This window comes from Nerophis ophidion, linkage group LG06 (assembly GCF_033978795.1).
Source record: "Nerophis ophidion isolate RoL-2023_Sa linkage group LG06, RoL_Noph_v1.0, whole genome shotgun sequence".
NCBI classification, from domain to species: Eukaryota; Metazoa; Chordata; class Actinopteri; order Syngnathiformes; family Syngnathidae; genus Nerophis; species Nerophis ophidion.
The window spans coordinates 27,456,508-27,467,168 of record NC_084616.1 but is presented as its reverse complement, the minus strand read 5'-3'; the positions used below and the strand labels follow the sequence as shown (position 1 = coordinate 27,467,168).

Below are 10,661 nucleotides of genomic sequence, written 5' to 3'. Positions count from 1 at the left end.
AAGTGATTCAATTATAAATAAAGATTTCTACACATAGAAGTAATCATCAACTTAAAGTGCCCTCTTTGGGGATTGTAATAGAGATCCATCTGGATTCATGAACTTAATTCTTAACATTTCTTCACAAAAAAATAAATCTTTAACATCAATATTTATGGAACATGTCCACAAATAAATCTAGCTGTCAACACTGAATTAGGGCTGGGCGATATACTGTATCGATATATACGATATATCGCGGGTTTGTCTCTGTGCGATATAGAAAATTACTATATCGTAATATTCAAGTATACGTTCTCACGCAGTTGCTTTTAGCTGCGGGCATTACACTACAGGCTCTTCTCACTCTTTCCTGTCTCTCCTTGTCACAGACAAGCAGGCGCACAAACTTACACACGTCACGTCACATACCTATACGCCCTCGTCCAGCAGAGAGGTAGCAGACTGGGTAACGTTAGCTGTGATGCTAACGTAGCCTACCAGTCGTAATACGAGAGAAAGAAGGTGCGGATCTGGTAACAAATGAAGGAATACTTAAATCCCAATAAAAACAGCAGAGGGTCCATCGTTTGCCGGTGGTTCGGCTTCAAGTGGGAATATGTCGAACAGACAACCGTAATTTGTCAAGTGTGGGGCAAAAGCGTTGCTATAAAAAGTAGCATTACTGCTAATATGTAGCATCATTTGAAAAGTCACTCGCTACAGAATGAAGAGAATTCAATAACAACCGTAGTAACCTACCACATAGTGAAGGACAAATACTACTTGATTTCCTATTATGCAGCTCATTTTTATTTGACACTTAAAATGTCTATGACAATCTTGCACTTTCTGTTTTGGAAATGACATGAATGATTGTGCCACTGGGCTTCATGGTGGCAGAGGGGTTAGTGTGTCTGCCTCACAATACGAAGGTCCTGCAGGCCTGGGTTCAAATCCAGGCTCGGGATCTTTCTGTGTGGAGTTTGCATGTTCTCCCCGTGAATGCGTGGGTTCCCTCCGGGTACTCCGGCTTCCTCCCACTTCCAAAGACATGCACCTGGGGATAGGTTGATTGGCAACACTAAATTGGCCCTAGTGTGTGAATGTGAGTGTGAATGTTGTCCGTCTATCTGTGTTGGCCCTGCGATGAGGTGGCGACTTGTCCAGGGTGTACCCCGCCTTCTGCCCGATTGTAGCTGAGATAGGCGCCAGCGCCCCCCGCGACCCCAAAAGGGAATAAGCGGTAGAAAATGGATGGGGATGGATTGTGCCACTGCTTAATAACTTTAATAAATACACTTTTGGTCAACTGACTTAGTTGTGATTTCCCTCTCTTTATGAAAGTTTAAAAGTAGCATGTATGAATGCAGTATGAAGAAGAATGTTTTAATGTAGACACATAGAATCATCATACTACTGTGATTATATGTATCAAGTGTTCATTCAAGGCCAAGGCAAAGTATCGTAATATATATCGTATATCGCGATATGGCCTAAAAATATCGAGATATTAAAAAAAGGCCATATCGCCCAGCCCTACGCCACCACATTAAAAAAAACAAACAGCTAAATTAAATAAATGGGCATTGGAGTTGCAGCATACAACAATAATAACACACAAATGTAACTCATCAGATCAGAACTGGGTCAGATATTGTACACATTTCTGTTGTGAATAATAAAGGATTCATTTTAGGCTGCCTGTGAATAATAGCATGAAATATTCCACCACCTTTATAACGTTTAGTTATACTAAAGCGTCACTCAAGTCTAAATAGATCTATATAGCTTTATATGGCCCAGCTACATTGATCCAATATGAATCCAACCTGAGATATTTCTGTCCGTTATGTTTATTTCGGAATTGGTAACTGTGTGTTTTCTCTCTCAAAACGGAGTCAAGTCTGCCTTAGACACACTATCAGCCCCTGCGTTAACGTTACTCAGAAAAAAGAGCTGCCGTGCTTAAATAATGAATGCCTGTTGCGACTCACAACACAGAAAATGGAAGTCGTCGCACTCTCCAAAACGTTCTTAACACTCTGAATGTTAATACACAACAGTTGCTGCAGGGCTGCCTTAAAAAAAAATCTTCTTTTTAACAAAAGATTAAAAACACACAAAGCGGACACAACGGATCAGTTTATCCGGGCTCTGGACTTAAAGCTACGTACCGCGAGTTCTTCCCTTCATGACTCCATGTCTCCTCTTCTGGTATTCCCGAAGCAATGTTGTCTTTCCGTGCCACGCGAGGGCCATGCTGCACATTTTGCAGGAAACTGTCTTCTTTGAAGTCTTTAAAGTAAAGTGTTCCGACACTTTGGACAACTTACGTCGTACACTTTTCTCCATTGAAGCAATAACCTCAAGATATTTCTCTGCTGAACTGTCGCTACTGCTTTGCTCTGCCATTTTTTGAATGTTTCCAGGCAAAGGATACAGTGTGGTCACGTGAGCTGCACATGACACATAATGATTTTTTTCTTCAGCTTTAATAAATTGATGGCCACTTGTCTGCTTCCGTTGACAATGTTCAAGAAAAAACTATAACACTAATAGCATATTATTTGTATTGAATTGAGGAGCTGTTTCCTGATTATTGTTTAGTTTAATTTCCCATAAAACCCTTAACTAACATGTTTTCACTTTTGCTAGGTTGTTCAAGGCTGGGCACGAAGTTATCAACAGCGGCGCCCTCTTCTGTCCAAAGATGCTTGAAGATTGGAAACCATGGCAGCTCCAGGGAGTAGCTGCACTAAACACAGGCTAGGTATTTTTGGCCATGGTTATTATTTTGCCCAATTCATGAACTACAACAGGCAACATAGTTGTGGTATGCTAATACCAAATGCTGAATTTTCAACTTATTTATTGTTAAATAATAATTTATGAGCTTTCACTTTGATCTCAATTTAAGGAGCTCAGTGTTCAGGTGCAACTTGCCGTAGCCTGTAAAATGTTCTTTATTTATATCAGAGACAGTATGGTGTGATACTTATGACTTAGTTGTTTACTGTAGAACAAGTTCAAACCATCTGTGTGGTATGAGACTTACTGAACATGTCCATGTCTTTGCAGCACATAAGACAGATTTACATAAAATTGTCTTTCTGAATAAGCAAGTTATTATTGAAGGCCTAGTTATGGTCACTTTCACTTTTTAACTTACGCAATGAAGGAATCACTATGGTTTTGTTTTTATTCACACACAATGTGGTGAACTGCCACGTCCACTGGTCTGGATCATTTTGTGGCTTTGCCAAATCAGGTCATTCTAATGGAAGGCATGAACAGCTCAATATGAAAGTAAACCCAATCCAGTTTTCCCCTGAATGACTCCTGCTACAAATATGTCCTGTGCATAAGACATGGCACCGGCCAGGATACACATCCAGCCAGGGATGAATGCCATCAATCTGACTGTACACAACAGACCCTCCTACTTTTATTTCCTTTAACCTTAGTTAGCCTTTTGTTGCAATTTATTACAGAGCAAATCATGCATTCAATTCGACTGAGAGGAAGTCTGTTGACATACTCTACATTATATGATGTTGCTGTCATGACTCCAAATTACCTTACATGTATATTTCCTGTGAAATAGCTAAGGTTTTCCTAACAAAAACTATATTTTAATTTTACAATCATACAAATGATGTACTTGTTACTGAGCCTCTGAATTCCGCCTGATCTTGAATAGACAGCTACTGATGTGAATTTGTCTGCACTGTTTAGTTTTTTCTGCTTTGAACTGCAAAAGGTGCCTCATGAAAATGTTTATCTCAATAAAAGCAGAAACAACTTCTTTCGATTGAAATAAGATGTTTGCAAGATAACATTGGCCCTGCAATACCATCATGAAGTGTACGCAGTGAAAATATTGGTGGAAGGCTGACAAGAAACATAGTTTTTAGTTTAAATGAATACGCTACCGGTTGCCAGTTTTAGAACACCTCATTTATAGCAATTAGAACGTAAACATTTCACTGGGACGTCACATTTAATATTGAACATCCTTTACTGCCAATGTAGTTTGTAAACTCAGCTACTGTAAGACCCATAAACCCTAAAACAGTGAAAGGTTTTTTTCTTATGTGTTTACAAAATGAAGCACAATAGATTGGAAACCATTAAATAAATCAGCATGTGGTTAAAGTGTAGCCTTTCAACTTTAAGAGCTGTTACTTTAAGTCGTGTTACATAATACTGATGTTTACCATTTCGAAATTAAAGCTACAGGTACAGTACAGCATTGAGGGTAACCAAACACACTGACAATATAACCATTTTAACACTTGGATTAAATATATTTTCTGTAAATGAAGCCCATGGACATAAGTAGTAGACAAGATATATTTACAAATGTCAGTTGAAACACTAAATGAGTAAATAGATATTATCCGCATAATTTATCTGGACTTTAAATCCCTAAACAGTAAATGCAATATTTTTGTTAAACATTTTAAATTTAAGTTATAACAGCACTTTGATATGTTGATTTATTTTAAAGCCATTGTGGTTGTGTAAAAGTGTATGTACACTGTAAAGGCAAAAGTCATAAAAAAAACAAAAAAACTCCAAACCCGTCGAGACACTGAACTTTACTATGAAAAAAAAAAAGGACAGTAATGACAGAAAATTATCTTTATTGACCATTTCGTCTCATACAAATTGTAGGGCACCATAGAAATATAGACATTGTACATTTATATACGGCGTACATTAAAAAGAATGATTCCATCCTCAACATTTTACAGTATATAAATGAACAGATGTAGATGGCAGTTGTGATATGAATCAGATTTTGCGAAAGTCAGACTACGGGGCGCAAGTTGGCCAAGCAAAGAGCCAAAGCGTCCAGCCTTTACCATCTTTGTTCTTGAAAATCCCAATCAACATTTCAGTGCACTGAGAAAACTAAAAACATGCTAAATTACTACCACAGTCAACGAACACAATTGTCAAGCTGACAATCCCTGGCTTCTTCACAAACGGAAAAAAACAACAATCCGCAAGCAGTTATGAGGCCTGTCTTAAATCAGGTATAGAAAAAACTGTAATAAAAGACACCTGTCCGATGGTAACGCAATAACAGTTAAATGCAATGATATAAGCAGTTGAGTGAGGTATGAAACTCCAGATGTTGCAGTTTGCCAGGTTTGTAGTAGCTAAGGTGTGGAAGAAGACAGACAGTTCCCTGACACTTATGTTCTTATAGCAAAACATAACCTTTTTATAGAGCCGTATTACGATATGGATGACGGGAGCTCGGTGGCACTAAGAAAAAAAAAAAAAACATAAGTACCCTTGTGATTTTTATTATTAGAACCCCAAGAACACAGTCTGTAAAAGCTCCCTGAAGTAAAGACACTGATGCTCAACCTGGAACCCAATATTTTCAAATGAAACCCACACTTGAAAAGAAGCAGCACACATGTTAAATGGTATGAAACTGGAGAGTAACAAAGAAAAACAGTAAGTGACACAACTTGTCTCTCACGCCAACACGCGAAAAGGACAGAGGAAGAGGATCGAGAAGCTATTATCTAAAATATTCTAAAGGACTACATGAGCAGGGTGACACTGGGGATAAAAAAATAAACATTTCCACCAGTGACTTGTTCTAATCCTAAACGCCACCTAGCATACGATGCAAGGGAGAGGTTAAACATCACGCAAACACAGCAAGTATTGGTAAAAGTTACCTTTGTCCAGTACAAAACATGGAGAAACTACACACTACCATCTAGATGCAGGTACAACCAATAAGTAACACTGAGTAAAATAAAGAAAAAGTTCTACAAACAATATTCAGGTGGAAAAATAGAACAAACACACACACACACACACACACACACACACACACACACAAACGGCCCCTAGAGCCCACTTTTGTCCAGTATAAAAGACTTGTGATATCATGAAATAGAGAAAAGGACTGTCTGTCGGGTGATACTTAGATCTATGCTTGAGCAAGGTCCAGCGTTCTATCCAGTGCTATCACATGAGAAATGTACGGTGTTGGCCCTCGTGTTGACCAAGGGCCCTGTCAGGAACAGTGGTCATGAAAGTGGCACTGGTGTTGAAGATACAGCCCAGTTCTTAACAGTAAGTCAGTATGTTGAGTGAGGTAGCATGCGGTGTGGATTACTGGTCTTCGTCCTCCTCTTCCTCCTCCTGCTCAGATGATTCTTGTGACGCTTTCTCTTCCTTTTCCTGCAACAACAAAAAGAAACTTAGTCTGAACTCAACACAAGTGCTGATTCAAGCTTCAACGTGTCGGCCTTATCCGAAATCTTGATCAACCACAGTGGCATGAAGGCGACCAGCAGAAGAGTGAGTCACCCATGGCGGAGTGATGAGTCATAATGAGGCATCCAACCTCCTTCACACACTCCCAACTGGCTGTGTTCATTCATAAAAATAAGTAGTGGGGTAACTACCGGCCATTGCTTCATGTGACTAATGCGATCCAGGCGCCCAGAACTCCTCCCGCGCATAGCAGACTTTTACTACAAAACCACAAAACTTCCTCGGGGAATGAAAAAACTGTAGTCAACTTTGACACAGATACTGTAAAACAAAGCCAGCCAAGAAGCTTCTTACAAGTAAAATTACTATATTGGACTGGACAAGTATCTGGGGTCATTTTTGGTGCTGATTTTCTAGAAATGTTTGGAGTAGGGTGCTAAAATGTTGATTATTTCATTTCAAAAATTCAATAACTTTTACTTATATATTTAAAAATATATATTAAAAAATAATTGTAGGCTGTCTCTGCACTTAAAACTGCTTACATCAGAGCAGCCCGGAGGAGCTTTTGTAACCTGCAACAATTGCAGTGAATTCATGAGTTGTAAAAATCCTATCCCCAATTTGTTCCACCAAATAAATTCCCTGCGAAATAAGGAAAGCTGGTGGAAAGGCCACAAGAGTCCAGATTAACCAACAAAAAATATTTTTCACCAGTGACCATGTTTGATTTAGAGTCATATTGACCTTTGTTCCCTTTAAGCCATTTCTGGCACAAATTTTTAAAAAATGCAAGTCGTGTTGATGCAGGTTGCTACTCTTACAAGTTGCCAATGCCAATTGAACAACTCAAAAGACATACCGCCGCAAAAAAACAAAACACTGGTATCAAAATACATGCGTGGGGGGAAAAAATGAGTCATCTTTAAGGAGTTTGGCATGCATGTGTGTTAAACTCTGCAAATCCCTGTTAAATGTGATTCAATTAGGTCAAATTGATGCTTACCTCCTTTCTGGGTCTTCCTCTACGTTTTGCACCAGCAGCAGGTTCTGTCTTTGCCTTTGAAAAAAGAAAAATGCAATTTCAATCACGTTTAAAGGGAATGACTAGCACAGGACAACAGGTCGCCTAATTACTGCCTGTAGGTGGCAGCAGATCCTCTGCAAGAAGATATGGAAGGGGGCATTGGGTTTATTGGCTATTAGCTGGAAGGCCAACTGCACACAGGGCACTCCAGTTCGCTGGCCACCTGGTCCATAGTTTAGAGACAGCTGGTGCAAGTAAGCACAGACGTAAACCCTCAGCCACTAGGCCGACACTTCTAAACCTATATCACAAACGTACGTTCCTTCCCCTCACACCATACAGTAGCAGTGAGGACAATGCGCACGGGGGAGTTGGCGGGTTTAGGGCGAGGAAGAAAATCAGCTGTTGCTATGGAGACAACAGGCCGAGAAAGAACTAGGACTGGGCGGGGGCAGGAGGGGGTGTTTGGTGTCAGTGCGGAAACACTCTTGTAGCCTCTGCATCGCCCCGTGACAAGCTGCAGGATGCTGCAGTACAGGAAGTACCAACCAGCATCACCATGCTACTTCCTGTCAAGAAAATGTCTTAAAAATAATTAACGTTCCCAATTTTTCGGGACAAAAGGGGACATTCCTGGCAGAGGTTCGAGGCAGGCCTTATGTTTCAGTTTGGACCAATTAGGCAGACATCAACCTACCTTGCTCTTGGTGGCGGCTCCCTTGTTTTTGCTACCCTTTGGTCGTCCTCTGGGCCTCTTAGCAGTCGGGGACCCGCTGGGCTCCTGCTAATCAAGACACAGGTGTTAGCAAAACAGAAAAACTACAGTACGATTAACTCCACACAATGCTTATTTCCTGCTCAATGTAACTGCGGGGTTGAAGTGAAATGCAGACACACCTCCACATTGCAAACATGCCGATGAAAAGGTATTTAGCAACAGATAGCATCTATAGAAGGACGACCTCCTTGGAGTGTTCTCATGAAAACCTGCAGTAGTGCGCAAGGTCACAAGGACGCATCTGATTGAATTTCGAGCTGGTTTACTACTGCAGCTCAAAGGAATTCAATACGCTGCGGAGAAAGACTCAACTTAGAAGACTTTACGTAAGGACCAGAGGTGGACCTGAGAGGGTTAAAACCGGTTTGGGGGTGTTAGATTACAAGTCCTTGTGACAAACACAGGAAGTTTGTTGATGTTGGGGGGGGGGGGGGGGGTGCAACACCCCCATCAATCATGGCTGAGCAAATGGTTGCAACATGAATATTTAGCCTTAATGAGCATTGAAAGCTTGAAATGTGTCATTTGAATAATGAGCTAAAGTCAGAAGTGCCATCTGTAGTGGCTACACTAGCACTCTAAAAATGATGCTGCATTCTCCCAACTGATGAATACAGATTGAATGCACCTTAAGAGTACAGTATTTTTAATTTTTTTTTTACCTGGGGCTGCTTGCGGGGTCTTCCACGCCCCCTCTTCTCCGCCTCCTTCTCCTTGGATGACACGGTCTGCTTGTCGCTCATGTTTATTTCTCACACCTGGGGAAGAAGAACCACACCTGGTCAGACTTGCAACGCTGGGCTCACGTACATGGGGGTTGGGGTACGAGGTGTAAAAGGGGGATGGGGCAAAAAAAAAAGGCGTCTCGGTGATGCATCCGGCTATTAAACGAGCCCCTCCTTGCGGCTCTATTTCGATTTGGCATGTTCCGCCATGAGGATCTTTATTGTAAACCGGTTTGCAGGGTGCACGACGGTCTGCAGCCATGAGCTGTGCAGGCCGCGTTGCGTTCACGTACCGATCGCAATGAGGGGAGGGGGGGGGGGTCCGTGCATGTCGGCACCTCGCCGGCAAACGAGCACTAATCGATGCATTTTAATATCCCACACCTTGTAAGCGCACACACGTGTAATACATAATCGAATCCGAATAAAAACAGACCCAAGGGCGGTGCGCGTCGTGCATTGCGGCGGGCTAGCAGCAACAATAGGCGGCTTCTCATTGAAAGCATGCCGCCTCCTCTGACCCGACCAGCAAAAAAAAAAAAAAAAAAACGCAAAAAAAAATTGGTGAAAAGCGAGACGCCGAATTTGCACTCACCTCTAGTTTAACCTCCAGGTGGAATTACACAGGGAAATCTCCCCTTTAAGGCCAGTTAATGAGCCCTGCAGCGACCTACAAAGCGCCGATTTTAGTCGCCACACACACACCGCTCCCTTTAAATCCCAGCTCGTGCGGTGATAAACACTGGCCTGCATTTGTCCCCCAAATAGTTGGTCTTTCTTACCTGCAGAAACAGCGCTTTACTTCCAACGTGGTCCTAAAAATAGCATGCGCGTCTCCGCTCCTGCAGATAAAGGAAAAAGGCGCCAGTCAGGAGGAGTTTTAGGGCAATATAAAGAGCCGCCCTCATGAGAGCAGGAGAACCGGGGAGGGGCGGAGATATGATAAATAGGCCACCAACAGTCCTGCATGAGCTCAACCCCCCAATGCCTCTCCCTTTCTGGCTCGGCCACACAATGAACACCACGCGTTCCCCTCTAACTACTCTGCTTTTTCATTCAATGCACACAATAATGTGCACATTTAGTTCGCTAAACCAGTGTTTTTCAACTAGTGTGCCGTGAGATACAGTCTGGTGTGCCGTGGGAGATTATCTAATTTCACCTACTTGGGTAAAAAATATTTTTTGCAAACCATTAATTATACTCTAAAAAATATGTGTTTTTGAGTGTTGGTGCTGTCTAGGGCTTCTATATCAGTTGGTGGCAGCAGGCCATTGCTCTGTAGATGTCAGGAACAGCGGAAGGCAATGCAAAGGTAAAAATATTTATAATGCTTAAAACAAAAATAAACAAAAGGCGAGTGCTCCTAAGAAAAGGCATTAAGCTTAGAGAAGGCTATGCAGAACAAAACTAAAACTGAACTGGCTACCAAGTAAACAAAAACAGATTGCTGGACGACAGCAAAGACTTACTGTGGAGCAAAGACGGTGTCCACAATGTACATCCGAACATGACATGACAATCAACAATGTCCCCACAAAGAAGGAGAAAAACAACTGACATATGTTTGATTGCTAAAACAAAGTAGATGCGGGAAATATGGCTCAAAGGAAGACATGAAACTGCGACAGGAAAAAAAAATTTTAAAAAAGAGAAAAGGCCAACAAAATAGGGGCACAAGACAAGAACTAAAACACTACACAGGAAAATAGCAAAAAACTTAAAATAAGTCAGGGCATGATGTGACAAGTGAAAGTACACCTACTTTGAGACAAGAGCTATAGTGATGCATGCTTGGTTATGGTTTAAAGTCACATCCAACAATTGCGAAGACCATTTTTTACTGTCAACCGAGTTACGTTTTTTAATGATTTCTGCTGGTGGTGTGCCTCTGCAT

General features: G+C 41.4%; 2 protein-coding genes across 8 annotated transcripts in view; one reads left to right on the top strand and one right to left on the bottom strand.

Moving 5' to 3' along the window:
- smim29 (small integral membrane protein 29) overlaps nt 1–3,787 on the top strand; it is a 16,136-nt gene extending 12,349 nt beyond the window's left edge. For all 4 annotated transcript variants that reach the window (XM_061903246.1, XM_061903248.1, XM_061903247.1 and 1 more), the window contains exon 5: nt 2,638–3,787. In XM_061903246.1, the coding sequence (XP_061759230.1) occupies nt 2,638–2,700 (63 nt within the window). In that variant the 3' untranslated portion in view covers nt 2,701–3,787. The remainder of the gene's footprint in view (nt 1–2,637) is intronic.
- Nucleotides 3,788–4,611: 824 nt separating this feature from the next.
- hmga1a (high mobility group AT-hook 1a) lies at nt 4,612–9,703 on the bottom strand. 4 transcript variants are annotated; one of them, XM_061903250.1, is made up of 5 exons: nt 9,547–9,703; nt 8,702–8,797; nt 7,959–8,045; nt 7,241–7,294; nt 4,612–6,198 (listed from the first exon to the last, which is right to left on the bottom strand). In XM_061903250.1, exons 2-5 carry the CDS (start codon nt 8,780–8,782, stop codon nt 6,130–6,132), a joined length of 291 nt encoding a protein of 96 aa, XP_061759234.1. In that variant the 5' UTR covers nt 8,783–8,797; nt 9,547–9,703; the 3' UTR covers nt 4,612–6,129. The 4 variants fall into 4 exon arrangements, with proteins under 4 accessions (XP_061759234.1, XP_061759236.1, XP_061759235.1 ...); XM_061903252.1 differs by having other exon boundaries at nt 7,959–8,042; XM_061903251.1 differs by lacking the exon at nt 9,547–9,703 and adding an exon at nt 9,360–9,507.
- Between the last annotated feature and the right edge of the window lie 958 nt (nt 9,704–10,661).

Coding starts and splice junctions, on each gene's coding strand:
- hmga1a (XM_061903250.1), bottom strand. CDS start 8,782: ATGAGCGACAAGCAGACCGTGTCATCCAAGGAGAAGGAGGCGGAGAAG. Junction 8,046..8,701: donor GACCCCGCAAGCAGCCCCAG/GTAAAAAAAAAA, acceptor TGTCTTGATTAG/CAGGAGCCCAGCGGGTCCCC. Junction 6,199..7,240: donor GAGGAAGACCCAGAAAGGAG/GTAAGCATCAAT, acceptor TTGTTGTTGCAG/GAAAAGGAAGAGAAAGCGTC.